The following is a 16,879-nucleotide window of genomic DNA, read 5'->3' as shown; positions in this document are numbered from 1 at the left end:
TTTAGCCATCCACACAAACAGATTGTTCAGTAGCAACTGGTCTATCTCTTTCTTTTTCTTATTCCATTGATTGCTAGAAATGCTTTTTGGGGCATTCATCCTTTATTCTTGGAGGGGATCCCCTCAAAGTGCCATTGCAGTAGAAGTTATTTGTATCCTTGGGAAAAAATTCAGGTATCTAATACAATTGATTTGTACCCTAACCAAAGCACTTGAGGAATATATTGGTATTTCCCCTACCTATTATACAATTATGGTTCCCAAAAGAGTCTACCTGCCATCAAGAGGTGCTGCATACCTCTCATCTTTCATTGGTTTAATTGAATATGGAAACTAGCACTGTCCCACAATACAAATCTCTTGTCTGCCTTTTGTCCATCCAATGAATAGATTAGGATGTGGGGTAGATATTAAGACTAGTATTTGGTCAAGAGCTATGGCAAGAAAAATTGTTTGGCCGCTATTGTTTTTACTAGGTGCAGGAGATTTTGTTTTACCCCATATGGGACGTGAACCAGTTTTTTTATTTCCTTTTGCATGTATTCAGCTACAGAGGAGGTTTTCTGAGTTGTCGCCTGCAATATTGTAGTGTTTTCTTCCCCATCTGTGATTTATCATCCATCAGAGTTGGGTTGAGGAACATGAATTTCAAATTGTGGAATACATCTGAATCAGAAAGGTTTTCCTACCAGTGCATTTAGATTTATTATATCAGGGTAATTTGTGAAAATTTTGTATTTTCCATTGTTGGGGTTAATGTTGGTTTAAATTTCCTCTACCTGGACCATATTATTCCCTGAATTAATTTGTATTTGTTATTACTTTTTTCTTTGTGCGAGCTTTGGCAGAAGTTAAGGCTAGCATTGTTTAGGTTTTGTTTTTATGGTGATTTTGCTCTTTTTTAATGAAGAAATTTAGTTTCTTTCCATAATGAAGTGTAGATTAACTCAAGTCCTAATCTATTTTCTAGAATTGCTGCTCAAACTTGAGTGATTAGTGGTAAGTTTGGCCAATCATTGAAAAATGGTGGGTTGAATTGGGAAAATCCTGAGTACAGTCTAGGGTTCCATTTTTTGTTTGGTGGCTGGCACCTTTTTCTGTGGTGTTTGGCCACTTCTGGTTCTACAATCTCTGTGGCATCCTGTTCTTTTTGAGGTACCCCCCTAAAGCAAATAATTTCTAATGCTGTTGTTAAAGGGAAAATCCTTAGTACTATTAAAAATATGGTAGGATGTCGCTGCAATTGATATACCCTTAGATCTGACTTCTGAAAAGCTTTTAGATCTTACTCAACTTGCCTTGGTGGGGATATTCATGGATTCTCGGCCTTCTTTTAAAACAATGAAGCATTGTGCTGATTAGGAATGGAGAGCAAAGAGAAAAGGTTCTATGAACATTGTAATGTATGGGAGAGGCTTCTTTATTGCTTCCTTTACCTTCATTAGGACAATGATCTGATTTGTGTGAAGGACAATTAAATGATTTGTGGAGTGTTCCATGGTTCCTGGGATGTGAAGGCTGTATTTTTATTTTTTTATGGAGGTCCTCCACGAAATATTTGTAGCTACCGGATATAGGAGCACAAGCCTTACAGTTGAACCTCTTCAGCTAAAGAGCCAAGGACTAAGGGGTATCCATTCCACCAAATTTGCCCGGGGCATGATCCCGGCCTCATCCCTTTTCAACGTTGGTGCCACGCACTCAGTGAGACTTGATCCCTAGTGGACTCTTTAAGAACCTTTCAACTTCACCGTTAGATGAAGGACCCATTGACACTGTGGCTGTATTTGATCAACGAGATTCCAAACTTTGACTCTCTTGAAGAAACTCCTTTTTGATTTCTGGTCTAATCAACATTCCCATTCGTTCCTTGACACTTGTAGCATGGAGAAACTTTCAAGCCAATAGGTGATACCATTGGCACATATAAAATGTGGACTGAACCAAAAGAGAAATAATTCTGTAGCTAGAATATGTGTTGAAGTAGATCTACTGACAGGACTTTCTGAAACTATTAATATGAAACAAAATTATTTGATTTACTCAAAAACTGAGCTGAGAAAGTATCAATCAAATCTAATCTTTGTCATGAGCATGGGTGCTTCCAAAGAGAGTACCCTAAAAAACTAAAAGAAAGAAATAAGTAAGGAGCCCAAAATGGGTGGTTAACAGGAATCCAAAAGGAGAAATTAATGTCAAAAGAGGAATCCCATCCATGTTAGCAAGGATTCCTTCTCTTCCAGTTCCTCCTTTGAATGGTTATCCCATGCTGAGGACATTGATGAAGGAGTAGTCAACTTTTTGAGAAGGCAAATCCATTAGATGAGGACATTGAAAAAGAGTATAATTGATGTAAAGACAAGTGTTGCTCCTTAACCCTCCCTTCTCCTAGGGTCTCCTTTAGGCCACTTCTCTAGCCTATTACCTTGTGTTCCCATGTGGCTGCTTAAGTGCATTTTGGGCTTATATTTAAGCAATTTAGTGTTCTCATGGAAATTTAGAAGTGTCTATAAAGGATAATTTAGAATCTCTAGCTATTTTAGTGGAGTGGCTATTATTTAGCAATTGAAAATAAGCTATGCGAAAAGAGCAGGAGCTGAAAATAAGCAGTCGCTGCTTATTGCCAAAAACACCACGTGGCTCCACAATTTTTTTTCCCTCTTTAAAAATATTTTATTTCTAATTTTATCTTTGTAAAAGCATTGTCTAATTAATTAATTCAAACTTTAAGTTTCTTGCTTAAAAATAAGCAGCATAATATATGTTCACAGGAGCCACAAGCTCCACAATTATTTCCTATAATTGTTGAGCAGCCACTACTTATCGAAATAAGCTAAGTAGTGGCATGGGAACATGCTCTTAGGGTTCTTACACTAACCCTAACTTAGAAGGATTACATTCCCAATCCTCCCCTTTTCAACTTGTCCACACCAATGTAGAACTCAACTCCATCCAATCAACACTCTTAGATGCCTTGTTGGGTCATCCACACCAAATGACCACACATGCTCACAACCTACCCAAAATGGAGAGAGAGGATTGTTCTTAGGGCATTAGGGTCATTCCAATGCACATCAACCAAAAATTCATTGAAATCTCTATCGATTTCAAGAAATTGCTCCGAATTAGGCCTACTACAGCTGCAAAGAATTAGGCCTCCAAATACACCTTTTGGCACACTTGGAAAAAGGTTTAACAAGGTGGCAAATAAACTTCATATTTTGATACGCTTTTGGAAGACCTGTGAGATTCACTTGGTTTCACTTCCCCAACCTGTCCGTACAGTGGGTTGCTGATTTTAAGCCTAAAATTAAGGGGTTTCCCAATATGCTGACAGAATTCACAAGGGTTTGTTCAAATCCCTAACAAAACATGTCACTCGAACTTCTTCTTGGGCATAGGACTTCTCCACCCTCATATCCTTTGCTCCATCCACTTGGATTGAAGCAACCAATGAGCTCAATCCCATCAAATGTTGTTCCAACCACTGTGATCCCTAACCATGCTAACTTGGCTTGCCTAGGGCATCATTGTAAAAAGGCCAAAATTGCTTTCCAATGCCTGCGCACTTGCATGCCTATAGTACAAGGAGCCATCTCACACATTCCAAGAGACCGTACAACTATCAAGGTGAGTTATGACTCCAGCTTCCAAAACTGCTTGGTTCAGGCCAATGATAGTGCAAAAACCAAAATATTTACAAAAGTGCAATGAAATGGAAACAACAACCTATCTAATATCACATACAGAATTAAGTACTTACATTTACCAACCTAGAAACAAATTACAATATGGAGTTCAATTCGTTAAGTACCCTAATGGAGCAAAAGACTCTCACTGTGGTAAAACAACTCAACAAAAATGCTTGTTCATTAACCAAAATTTCATCAAAGTGCCATCCAACCCCTGTCATAGGTCAAGGGAGGCCTTATATAGGTCCAATACACCTGTTCCAACTGCTTTGAAGTGGTTATTCCACCTAGTGCTCGAAAATGCACTTTTGCTCATGCAACTTGACAACTTTTTGCCTAGTTAGACCAAACTTGGTCAAAACCCTATAAAACTTAACCAAGTGCTAGGATATGTCGCTTATGACATGAAACCATTATTCCACCCTTCATTTGTCCAATCTAGCCCTCTAAATGCAGAATTGCCACCTTTGACAATGATGACATCAAATTGCACATCACTTAGCCACTTTGGACAAACAAGTAGCATTGAGGACCTAATTAGACCTCCTAATGGCCAAGTCATACTCTAGGATTCATAAGCACCTTTATTACACTAGTGGCTTGGCCAAGGCCACCACAAGCCAAAACTTGACTAGGAACCCTAGGTTACCAAGTAGCCTTACCTAGGTGCTCCTGCACCAATAATATTCATCCCCCCTTAATATGAAGAAATACAAATCAATGTTTCTAAAGAAGAGAGGTTCTTGATGAGGAATAATCTCTTTGCTCATCATTAGGTAGAAAACAAAATGAAAGAAAAAACAAACAAGCCAATATAGATCTGGCCCTTAAAGCCAAAAATAAAATAAAATTTGCTAAGCAATACAGATTTCCTTGAGTTTTTTGGGTCATAACTAAGAAAACTAGTATAAAATATCCCTTTTTCAATGAGAGGACTCAAATTTTATCCTAACAAGAAACCAACACTTAAAATGTAGAAGTTATGAATATGATAAATATAATTTGGTCCATTGGTACTAATTTGGCCTCTTCTTCAAAAGGGGTTCAGAGGGCAGTATGATAGGTTGGTTCTATAATATCTTTCTTTTGGAGTCTTTCATGAACTTAGGTTAAATTTGGGTCACTTAGAAAGAAGTTTCTTCTCATCTTTTAGTTCCGATTACCAATGTTTACTCTCCTAATTGCATTTCAGATAAACATGAATATTGATACTCCATTTTTTAAATGCCAACTTGCATGAACAAACTAATTGGATCCAAGGTGGGAATTTAACACAAGTAAAAGAAGGGGAGCTTCCTTGTCAAGGAAAGAGAAAGACAGCAAGTAGAAGACATCATGACTTCTTTCAATTTAGAAGATTTTAAACCTAGTAGAGGCAGGTTTACTCAATCAAATAAATGTTCAAAACAAGTGTAGATTGCAGCTAGAATTTATTGTCTTTTGATCTTAGGGGTTTCTAGATGTTGTTATGTGGAGCCTAATTAGACTTAGAGGTTAATTTATTTACCAATTCATTTGGCATAGTTTTCCCCAGATTCTTTTACAGGGGTTTAGGGGCAGCACCCCTAAGATGGAGTCAAGGGGCAATGCCCCTTGCAAAGTCCTGGGGCAGCGCCCCCACGAGGGTTTTTGGGGGCAGCACCTCTGAAAGCTCAAATGACTTTATTATTGTAAAAGGAGTCGGGAGCTATTTTTCTATTGGACGACATATTCTAGCCCTAATTTTTTAAACGGCAAAAAGCTTGTATAATATGGCTTAGGGTTAGGGGTTTTATGATGTATGATGAGATAGTAGCTTCTTACGGTGGTATAGAGTCACAAGGGATTGCATATTGTAATCAGGTTATAGTTACTGGATAATAAGAATATTAGACTCGTTGTTTGGTGGACGTAGCCCAGGGATTGGGTGAACAACATTAAATTTTTGTGTCTTATGTTCTCTTCTGTGTGCATTATGCTTTTCTAATATTGGTTATATTTTGCATGTAATTGTTATTTATGTCTCTATAATCCTAACACTGGAGGCTTTTCCTCAAATTAGAAATTCTCCCTAAACCTTTGATAATAGATCAATAAATCTTCTTTTTAAGCATTATGTTAATTGGAGCCCTATTACTTTCAAATATTCTTCCTTTTGGTTAAAGAAGATAGGATTTGAAGAATTAGTTAAGCATGCCTTGAAGGCAATTTCTTACCATCCTGTCACTTGCCTAAATTGTATGAACAAATCACAGCAACAGATCTGCATTTGGAAGCTGACTTCTCAAATATAACAAAAAACAGAATGCCAGCAATCTTAATTGCAATCAGATAACATTTAGAATTATCTTGAAAAGCATGGATCAACTGACAAGTTGCTCAAGCAGGAACAAAACACTTTGAATTGGCTGATTAATCATTTAAACATATGGGAAATAGTTGGAGACATAAGCCTAGAATGACTTGGTTGATCGGGGGAGACAAGAATGCCAAATGCTTCTATAGTAAACCTAGAAAAGCTGATGCTACATCATCACTTAGTTACAAGGAAATGCTGGATGCATTATAAATTCTATCCAAGGCATTATAGATTGTGTTATCTCTCACTTAAAGCAATTGTATCAAAATGAAGACTTTGAAAAAAAATCTATGTTACCTTGAGTTTCCGGTACGGGGATGGCTGGACGGGTTTCCAGGACGGCAATTTTTTTTGGCGATTTTGGTGACAGAGAGGGGGAGGGGGGGGGGGGGGGGGGGGAGGATGGCAAATGGGGACTGCACAAAGCATGTCATTTAAACATTATAGAACCATAACATACAACATTTGAATGCCTTCTAGGAAATAATATCTAGTTTCAGTACCCAATTGTCAAAATGCATATCAATATTAGTGAACACTGAATAGTGAACATTAACAATATCATAATGTCATAATGATAAACATGATAAATCTGAAAATCAAAATCAAAATATGCACAAAGCTATAGGCCCAAAGGTTAGAGGGCTGCCATAAAGTAATAAGTATCAATGTATCATAATCATGTTCATGTTCAACATAAAAAACAAAACATAGGCAAATGAAGCAGAGTGCTCCTTCTATTTTGCCTCTACCGCCATGGCATCAAAATCAGAGTCCTCCTCACTATCATCCTCCACAAGAAGCGTAGTCTCATCTAATGGAATCCCAACCAATCCTAGTGTTGTGTCATCCTCATCTGTCTAGGCCACATCCCCAGGCTCAACATCCCATTGCAAAGCTGGTGTCTGCCTATACTCTGGAGTCTGACGACTAGCAAATTGAAGAGCATGATGCACTATCACTAGCTTTTCCGCTCTTTTAGAGGTAAGTCTGTTCCTCTTGATAGAGTGGATATATGAATATGTGGACCAATTCCTTTCTACAGCTGAGGAACTAGCAACCTGTGCAACGAGGCAGTTGGAAAGTATTTTTAACTGTATCTCTCCTATGTCAAGTCCACCATCTAATAGGATCTCTCTATGCCAAAACAACTCTATCCAACCTTGCTTGTGGCTTACCCAAGTTTGGGCCGTGAAGGTTGGTGAATTCAAGGAACTGCGCACGAAGAGTAGAGGCATCTTGAGCTGAATGCATCTTATCAATTGCTCTTGTGAAGCCATCCAAAACCTCAGGATCATCACATGGGAGGCCCCTTCCACCCAACTGTGCATACCATTTTGGATTTAGAGCAAAGGCTGCCATATGAAGCAGGGTATTCATCATGTTCCACCTCCGCGTCATAATAGGCCTAATATGCTCCTCATAAAATCTCAATGTAGGATCTTTTGCTACAACAATTCTCTTCATCTTCCCCAACATGTCGTCAATAGTCTCATAGATCTCTCCCAAACTAGGAGCTTTGGTATCAGCATATCTAATGACATCTACAATGGGTGCTATGACAGAGAAAATATATCTACAAGATGCAAACAAAAATTAAAATCAGAATTAGAATTTTAAGAATTTTAAGACTGCTAGTAGGAAAATCAGCAAGCAAAAGACTAATAGTAAATTTAAAAATCAGCAACTTACTTCATTGTGGACCACCAACTCTCATTAAAGATCCTTTGCCTCACTGCTTTTCCTTCAGAAGACTTAGAATTAGACCATCGTCCCCACTTTGGATTCACCACCATCAATTGAAGGGCCTCATACACCTCAATCATCCTCTCCATCAAGATGAAATATGTGCAATACCTATAGCAACAATTATAAATTAAAATATAAATAAAGTTGAACTTAAACATTAATGATTAAAATTTAAAACTAAAAGCATCACATGTAAGTAAACTTATAAATAATTTTTTTAAATAACTTAAAGTTAAAACAAACTAAAAGTAAACTATAATTAAAATTGACATACCTTGTCTCGGTTGGTTTGAGGAACTCCTCCTTAAAGAAGGACCTGAATAGAGCAAGTGAAGTGTGGTGGTTGCAAATAAACATTTGCACTTCTCTAGCTTCTAGCATCACCTGTTTGACCCATTCAATCTTTCCTATGTCCTTCAATGCATTGTTCAAGAAATGAACACAAGAAGGGGTCCAAAAAATGTGCCTATAAGCACCCTCTATCATCAAAGCAGTTGATTTGCACACGTGCAGAATCTATGGAATCTGTGATAACTTGTACAACACTAGACGACGCAATCTCCTCTATGGCATCTCTCAAAACGGTGAATTGGAATTCTGCATCCTTCTTTCCTAAGCAATCTATGACTTTAAAAAAAAAGAGCCAACAGGGGTTGTGACAATGATATTGATGAGTGGCCGATGTCTAACATCAGTCCACCCATCCATCATAATAGAGTAGCCTATCCTAACACAAGTGCGTTTCATATCCTCAAATAACAAAGCAACCTTTGAGTACTCTTCATCTAGGATGGTGGTTCGTAGCTTATGCTCACCAGGGGGTACAAATGAGGAATTCATGCTCCAAATATCTTTCACCATTGGTTTATAATAAGTGGAACGAGTTGCATTATATGGGATACCATTAGCAACAAAGAATCTACCAATGGATGCTTCACACTTTTCCTTTGCCTGTGCATTAAACATACTTTCCACTGAACCCTTCTCACCACTACTCATCTTTCTCTTCCCTCTAGACTCAGTAGGGCTGACACTAGTACCAATGGCGGATTACATATGCCTAGATGATTTTGAGAGAATAGATGGTGATGTCATTGGAAAATTGTGCCCCTCCATTTCAACCTCAATGCAATCTTTGGCATTCTAATTTTTATTCATCAGTCAAGTTAGGACAAGCTTTAACTCCTTGGCATGAAAGACCTTAAAAGTGTGACTTCACTCGTATAGTTGCCCCTAAAATCATCAAGACAAACATGGCAATCCCACACCCTAGTCCCTCCCGAATTCTTTTTATCTTTTGGCTTAGGTGTGACATATTGGAGGAGGTTTTATCCTATTGAAAGGACCCTTTGCAAAATTCTTCATAATGGTGGAAGGGCATTTAAACAAATCAGATTTAGGATTGGGTTTTTTCCTAGTCTCACTACTAGCAACATCAACCCCAACCGCATTTTCTTCATCACTACTACTACTAGTAGTACTCCCACTACTGCTCGTTGTGCTTTGTTTTCACTCTTGAGATTTAAATATGCAATAGATATATGAGTTGAAACAATGAATTTTTTTTTTTAAAAATCAGACTTTGCCAGCTGAAAATCTATTTAGAAAATGATATATGGAAGTATAAAGAGTTTCATACTTACTTGACACATAGAATAGAAGATCAAACCCTTGGTCAAGCTCTTGGAAGCAAAAATATCACCTCCTTTTCTTGCAAAATGAAAACTCCAGCCAGCTGCAACACAAAATGAAAACTCCAGCCAGCTGCAACACAAAATGAAAAGCAAACAAATGACAAAACAACTAAAATGTGGTGAGTTTAAACCTTTTAGGGCATTTGGAGGGGTGGGGCCCACTTGGGTGACCTAGTTGGAGGCTTTAAAATACTTTCTTATGTTCACATTTTTTTAATTTTGTGCATACAAAAAAAGGGGGACGGCCGGTCGTACCCGATACGGTTGGGGGATATCTAGACGTTCCCTTTCGTATCGGGTACGGCTGGCTGTCCCCATTTTTTCCTTAGGCGTCCCCAAGTTTCAGAGACATCCCCTGCAATTTTTCACTTTTTGGGGATGGCCGGGGGACGTCCCAGACCTGCCCCGCCATCCTTAGGACGTCCCCGTTTCCGAAACGCTTGGTTTTAGGCCGGGTACACATCTCGGGGGAACATAGAAAATATCAATAAGTCAAGGAGCTCATTTGTAATATTCCTTTTTTGTTTGGTTAGAATCAAAATAAAGACTACAATAAAGCAATCAAAGAAGAGCTTGAAAAAGTTTTTTTAGCATGAAAAGAGATAAAGCCCTTGGCTCCTATGGTTGAAATGAATTTTTTTATTTTACTCATTTTTCGCAGTAGACCTAACTCCTGGATTTGGTTTTGTTGAGTTGCAAATAGGGCTCACAAAAACATTTGTGGACTCTTCTAGGATGAACATGGGCAAACTCATCATGATTTTCAACATTTTTGTCTATTCTTGTGATGTACCCACAATATTTTTGCAATATACCTTGCCTGAAGAGGGGAAAAAAAACTCTTTTACGGACGATGGATCTTTAAATAATGGAAGATATTAAATGCAATAATCTGGTGATCCACCTTTGCTGGACACGATTCGATCTTGTGTGGTGATAAGTTATCTCCTAAGTTATCATGGCCTCTTATTGCTATGTATATACAAGCAAGCACATCTACATGATGTAATCAAATATTTTGTATGTAATCTAGTTGATTCAGTATTTTGCATATTGATAAGAATACAATTTGTTCTTGTTCAGTTTGTCTCTCTTTTGTTCTATTCATTGGCCTCTCGATCTTGTGTGGTTGCCATTGGAAAATTCTCACTTGGTATCAAAGCCTTTGGAGTGCCACTACATAGTCTTTCTAGAGAGATTTTTGTGCAATTGGGGGTTTTGCATTTTGTGGCTTGCTATTCCAGGTCAATATTGGAGGTTGTTGGGTCAAATCAGAGGTTACCATTGGATTCAAAAGGCTAATTTTAGTCAAAATTGTCTTTTGTTTCATTCAAATCTGACATCTTAGGCTAAATAAAGAGCCATTTGAAGGTTGAGGGTGGTTACAATTGCTTCCATTCCATTCAGAAGGCCTAAAAACCCTAAAAACGACTATCCATTTGCTTAGATTGGACACTGTTGTCCCTAAAGAAAAAACTTCCCTCCTTGGCTGCTTGTACGAACGTATACGCAAGCATTGTTTTTAATTTTTTTAATTAATTTTTCTTTCTGTTTCTATTTTCGTGATATTACTATTAGGATTCAATTGTATAGTTTTCTAGTCAAACTCATTGAACCATGTTCACAAGAACCATCTCTTGTTAAAATGGATGGAATAGAAACATTCATTGCATCTAGGTAATGCTGAGAGAGGTGAAACATCAAGATTTCTTGAGTGGTCACCCATCCCAACACTACTCCAATTCAAGTGCACTTATCTTGAAAGTCAAAAAATCTTCGTTTTAAATTGGAAAACGTTGATTTTTTTTGTTTTAAAAACAGTTGAAAAAACTGTTTTTAAATCGAACTTGGGACATTCCTTGTCTTTTGTTTTCAACAAAAAAAATAAAACACTTTGTTTTGGTATAGTGAGCTCTATGGCGTGCAGTGTACTTGTGGGTACCACAAACATTGCAGCCTACAATACAGCTGCGGCCGGCCTTAACATGCCACAGTAGGTGGGGGTCCTATCCCAATTTTTTAAAATTACCCTTTTAAATTAATTTTTTACTATGCTTAGAAAACTTAAAAAAATTCAATTTTCTTTATTAAAATAATTTATTGTAAAATTTTAAAAATATAAAAAAATTATTAAAACATATTTTTTTCTTTATTGGTTTGATAAATTTTTTGTTGAAAAAAGGATTTCTTTCTTTTTAAATATTTTTAAAAAAATGAGTTTTAACTAAATGTTTCTTTTATTAAATTTTGAATTTTTCAAAAACAAAAATTTAAATAAATAAGTGAATTTGAAACACAATTTTTATCCATCTGTATGAGTATTTTGCAGCATCTACCAACCAATAGATGGTGGGGGAGGGGGGGTTGTAATTTGTTTCCTACATTGTTTGCAGTATTTGATAGGATCATTCTTGGTGGCATCATCTTCATGTTGAATGCTCTCGTGTGAGCTATGTTGTACATGCAATATTATAAAGTGTCGCACCTCTTTCTACTTTTTCATTGATGACATATTTAATGTAATCCATTTGTATTTAAACTAAGAATTATCTTGTGACTTGGTGCATGGTTCTAGAGGAGACAGATTGCACACATTTACCATTGGCAATGCATGGTTCCGTTTGTGACATTTGATTGTACCAATCTGTTATTGTTTAGTATCTAGTTGATGCTCACATAGGTGTCTCCATGCTTGATCATTGTTTAGCAGTGAGTGATTCATCATTACTTCTTCATCGACATTGGTACTTGGTTCTGTCACACTTTGACATTCTTGGTGCAGCAAAGGCTCTATTGTCTTCCTATCAAGGAGCTTTGGTCATCATCTTGGACCATCTTTGCAAGAGAGTTGACATTGATGAGGGGTGGTTCACAGTCTTTGTTATTCTTCTTCTTTTCTCTAATTCATTATTGAGAGATTTGTTTGTTTTCATCTCTCTTTTGGAGCGGAGTTTCCTCCCTCTTTGTTTGTGAGAGATTGTATTGTATTGCATATTGTACATGGATTCCTAACATGGCCTAGTAGCCAAGACCCATCTTGCATTATGAGTTCAAATGCATTCTCCTAAGTTACACTTATGGGGAGGCAAGGGAGGCGGGGTGGGGGGGGGGTGAGGGTTGCACTTAAGCTTACTTAGAGTGCATCTGTAGTAGTTTGCTTATGACACACTAAAAAATTTGCACATGTTGTAGGAGAAACTCCACTTTAGGTGGTGTAGTCATCACAATCCACTTTATGTGTTATCTCCACCTTTGGTGCACTTATCATCTCCACATGTTGCACAATGGAGGATGATCAACTTATGGTGGAAATGTTATTCTACCTTGTTTGGGTGATAAGTTATCATTGTCTTTTACTGCCTTGCCTATATAAGCAGGCACATCTACGTGACGTGACCAAGTATTTTTTATGTAATCCAGTTGACTCAATATTTAGCATATTGATAAGAATATATTTTGTTCTTGTCCTCTCTCTCTCTCTCTCTCTCTCTCTCTCTCTCCATTGGCCTCTAAATCTTGGTTTATTACTATTGGCAAATTCTTACAGGACCTTTATATGCCTGATTTAAATAGGAGATCAAGAACATTTAGGAATGATTGTGGGGAGAGCAGTTGTTGGGCATCAAGACATAACCAACAGTCAAGATAGGGTATTCAATTGATATCAAGCCTTGTAGCCTTTAGGGTATTTAATATTTATACATTTTATCTTTAGATTGAGGACTTGATTGATAAACTGAGGTGTGAGTGACAATTAATCACTCATCTGATGTTTAGGCACTCCAAAGGAGAATGATGAAATGCAGTTGATGAAAGAGCACTTAGGCACTTGTTAGACAAATGCAAAAGGACCTCGTTCCAGATGAAGGGCTCAACCAATAGGAGGAGACCGAACATTTACTCATTTTCTGGTTGCTCCATAGGCACCTAGATCTTGTTAGCAATCTGCCCTTTGTGGGTTCAATACTACATATATAGTAATAGCCAAGAAATGTCTATATTATACCATTCTGCTATTCTTGGCATGAATTTGTGAAGACGTAATTTTTTTATCAAGTTGACAAATCACTTAAACAAATTTATTTTCTTCATTGCTCAAGATTATAATGGCCTTTTTCTTCTTCCTAGTGTAATCCTGTTAATGTTCTCCAATCAGACTTAGCTTTGTGATAGCAAAATTTTCATTTATTGTAGATGTAAGCTTATTGCCTGTTTGCATGTATTCTAGCAAGTACTGTTAATACATTTGATTCCTTCCATATTTATCATATCTGTTTGCTTCAGTATTTTTGGTACCCGTCATTCATCCTGTCCACCATGTTATATGATGTAACTTTACTTGGGGGAATATATATTTTCTTATTTTGTGCTCTATAAATAATAAATAGCATAATGTGTGTATACTAATGGGTAGGGAGAAACTGTCAATGTTCTTTAACTTTTATCTGCTTCTGGCTTTATTAACATTTTGCATAATTAATGTGGCCAGTCTGCTCATCATGACTAAGCCTTTCATTATGGAGAGCTTAGAATCTTTTATAAATTTCAGTCTCGCAATTCAGAGTTAAAGAGTTAACCCTGATTCATAGACATTATCTTCCACCAATAAGACATAGGAGTTGTAGAAACATACTAGGACCAACAAAGTACATAAGAATCCAAGCACCAATTGGAGACATAAAAATATTAGACTTGAACTATGCAGACAATGGTGACTGTCAAAAATTAATGGCAGTATGGACTGCTGGCCATTATAAATCTTGTATTGTCGCCTTATGCAGATAAAAGATTTAACCTTCCTTAGCTATTTTTTTTCAGTTCATTAATCATGCATTTGATTCCTTTTGGCTTTAGATGGATATTGTCCATGCCATATGCTCAACACTTACTATTCTTTTTCTAGGGAATCACAAAATCACTGATGAACAATCAAAGAGCAGTACGAGTACCTAATCATGTGCATGAGAGCTTGGCTAAAATTAGGAAAGCAAAGTTAACTCTTCGTGAGAGTGGTGTCGCCTCATCAGTTAAGGTGAGTTTCTAACATTTAGAAGATTTATAAATTTCAGATCGCATTATGTAAACTTTCTTCTTTCAGTTGAATTTTATAATTCAAATATTTTACAAAATAGCTGATGAGAATTCCTTGAAACAACTCCCAGAACATTGCAGCAACCTTAAACATGTCAGAGGCAAAAGTGAAAAATGCTAAACAGGTATGGAGATGGACTGTCCCAGTTATTTTCATCTCCCTGACCGATCTTTGCGTTCTCAAAATCTGTACATTTATAGAGCATTTGTCAAAATGCAGGCAATCAAGAAGATATATTCTTTTGATAAAGAAATCTCTAAATTCGAAAATAGTAAAGGCCAAACTTTTCACAGTGTAAGAATGTGTAACCTTTCACAAAAGTTGTGTATTTATTTATTCTCAATCAAGATTAAGTAATTGAAATACAGTAATTTTGCTCCGTTTAATGTTACTGAAGTCACTATCATCAATGCTTGCTTATTACATCAGACTCTTGTTAACCTCCTTTGGTATGCAGAGTATTGCAGATCCAACTGCTGAAAGTGATCTATGGTTAATGGTAGAAGAGCTTTCTTTAAAAGTAAGTTTTCTGTAGTCCTAAGAGTTCAAAACATCTTCTGAAGAAGATTCCGTTCATTTATTTGTGATAGACAAGAAGCTGTTTAAGTAGTGTGGTTATTTATGGTGAATTCTAATCATGTTCATTTCATGTAGGAAGATGTGCATAAACTAATTAATTCGACATTAAGAACAAGAGAGCGAGTTATAATTAGGCTATATTTTGGTATAGACACCCACAGACATACATGGGAAGATGTTAGTAAGAGGTAAGTCTGACAAATGAGTGTAGGACTGTAAATAATGATGTCTAAGCATTTCTACATGATATTGACTGTGATATTCTTTTAGAATTGGATTGTCCAGAGAGAGGGTGAGACAGATTGGGCATCTATCATTGGGAAAGCTGAAGCGGGCAACTAAACATCATAAGCTGAAACCACAAATTTTATCCAGAGTTAGATGATGGTGATCAACAATAAGGGCAATCCTAGATTTTACTTTACAAATTCTGTTGCTTACATTTGCACATCTATGTGCAAATTGTATATTTCCTGTAATCTAGTTTAAGGAGAGATGTAGATAAATAAAATACCCATATGTTTTAACTTTTAAGCCAAATCTTTAGATTACAGTGTATCTGCCTCCAGTTGATCCCTTTATCTATTTGCAGTTGTGTGTGAGGCTTTCTCTTGCTCATACTTAAAAGGTGAAAATTTCATGATGTATCATAATTAAGGTCATAGTAGTAAAAATATATTTCCAGCCTTGCTGAATAAAGACATATTGTGAGCTGCCTTAAAATTTAAAATGCAGGCATTTGAGAAGAGAAATATCTAAGAAAGAGTTTTAAGTTCCAGTATCTCCAAGCAGGAAAATAGAAATATCAGGTCCTCTGTATTTAACCTCAGGGACCATTTTTTTTGTGAGGTTTATTTTTTCCTTCACTCCCCAATAATATTCAATGCAAAATACTTTGATTGATTCCTCGCAGCATGTCTAATTCGTAATGACAAAAGTAAATTTTAGAAATCAATATACAAGGAAAAAGATTGAAACAAATCTCTTAAATCAATCGAAAGCAGAAAATACGTAATTGCATGCATGAAGTCTAATGTATTCCTATGGAGACCGGAGATTATTTATAGTACACTAGGATTCTCACATTTTTCTCAAAGCAACCCTCTGACTTTTAATTTCTATAGAAAAATCACAATAACAACGGAGCATATATAATAACATATACATATAAACGATAGATGCCACTCTGCAATCTTGCCGCTCTTTTTTATTTTGAATTTTGAATGATGGCAGGCCCTAAGCCTCCGGATCTGCCACCGTGCTCGGACCTGCAACTCGTGCTTGCGGTGTGCAGGGACTTGGAGAACTTGCAGGATGGTTGTGGGTCCTTTGGAGTTGACGGATTGACTTGTGCTGACACTGCTGCTTTGGGTAGTGAAAGCACTGCTGCTTGTCCACTGGAAGGTGGTCTGAAGCCGAATGATGGATCACTGTCGGGGTGGAAGAATGTGTTGGTCGGCACCTTGAAGGCCAGTTTCCCTATTGAGAATCCCAAGATTACCCATGGGCAGGAGGGTCCTGTGATATCCTTCCCTGATAGTGTGGTGGAAAATGTGACCTTTGGCCTCAAACTTTGTATTGTTGGCAAATTTGTTGCATTTCGTCTCACTATTGAGATGGTACGCAAATGGGTTAGTCAGAAATGGAAGGTCAAAGGAAGCGTAAGTGTTTCTGCTATGCCTAGTGGTCTCTTTTGTTTCAAATTTACCACGGAGGAGGATTTGAACTTCATTCT

The 16,879-nt window shown here is 37.0% G+C and overlaps 1 protein-coding gene across 4 annotated transcripts in view; it reads left to right on the top strand.

The window, feature by feature from the left end:
- Window positions 1-15,843, top strand: part of SIGA (sigma factor A) — a 33,015-nt gene extending 17,172 nt beyond the window's left edge. For 3 of the 4 annotated variants that reach the window (XM_089815294.1, XM_089815297.1, XM_089815296.1), the window contains exons 5-10: window positions 14,377-14,505; window positions 14,636-14,689; window positions 14,785-14,859; window positions 15,023-15,085; window positions 15,220-15,332; window positions 15,415-15,843. In XM_089815294.1, the coding sequence (XP_089671420.1) occupies window positions 14,377-14,505; window positions 14,636-14,689; window positions 14,785-14,859; window positions 15,023-15,085; window positions 15,220-15,332; window positions 15,415-15,529 (549 nt within the window). In that variant the 3' untranslated portion in view covers window positions 15,530-15,843. The remainder of the gene's footprint in view (window positions 1-14,376; window positions 14,506-14,635; window positions 14,690-14,784; window positions 14,860-15,022; window positions 15,086-15,219; window positions 15,333-15,414) is intronic. The other variant, XM_089815295.1, reaches the window with a different exon arrangement.
- Window positions 15,844-16,879: the final 1,036 nt, after the last annotated feature.

Source organism: Cupressus sempervirens, chromosome 2 (assembly GCF_028749045.1).
Source record: "Cupressus sempervirens isolate cs-2001-9-10 chromosome 2, ASM2874904v1, whole genome shotgun sequence".
Classification (NCBI taxonomy): Eukaryota; Viridiplantae; Streptophyta; class Pinopsida; order Cupressales; family Cupressaceae; genus Cupressus; species Cupressus sempervirens.
Note: the sequence above shows the minus strand (reverse complement) of the source record. Positions and strands in the feature narration are given on the sequence as shown.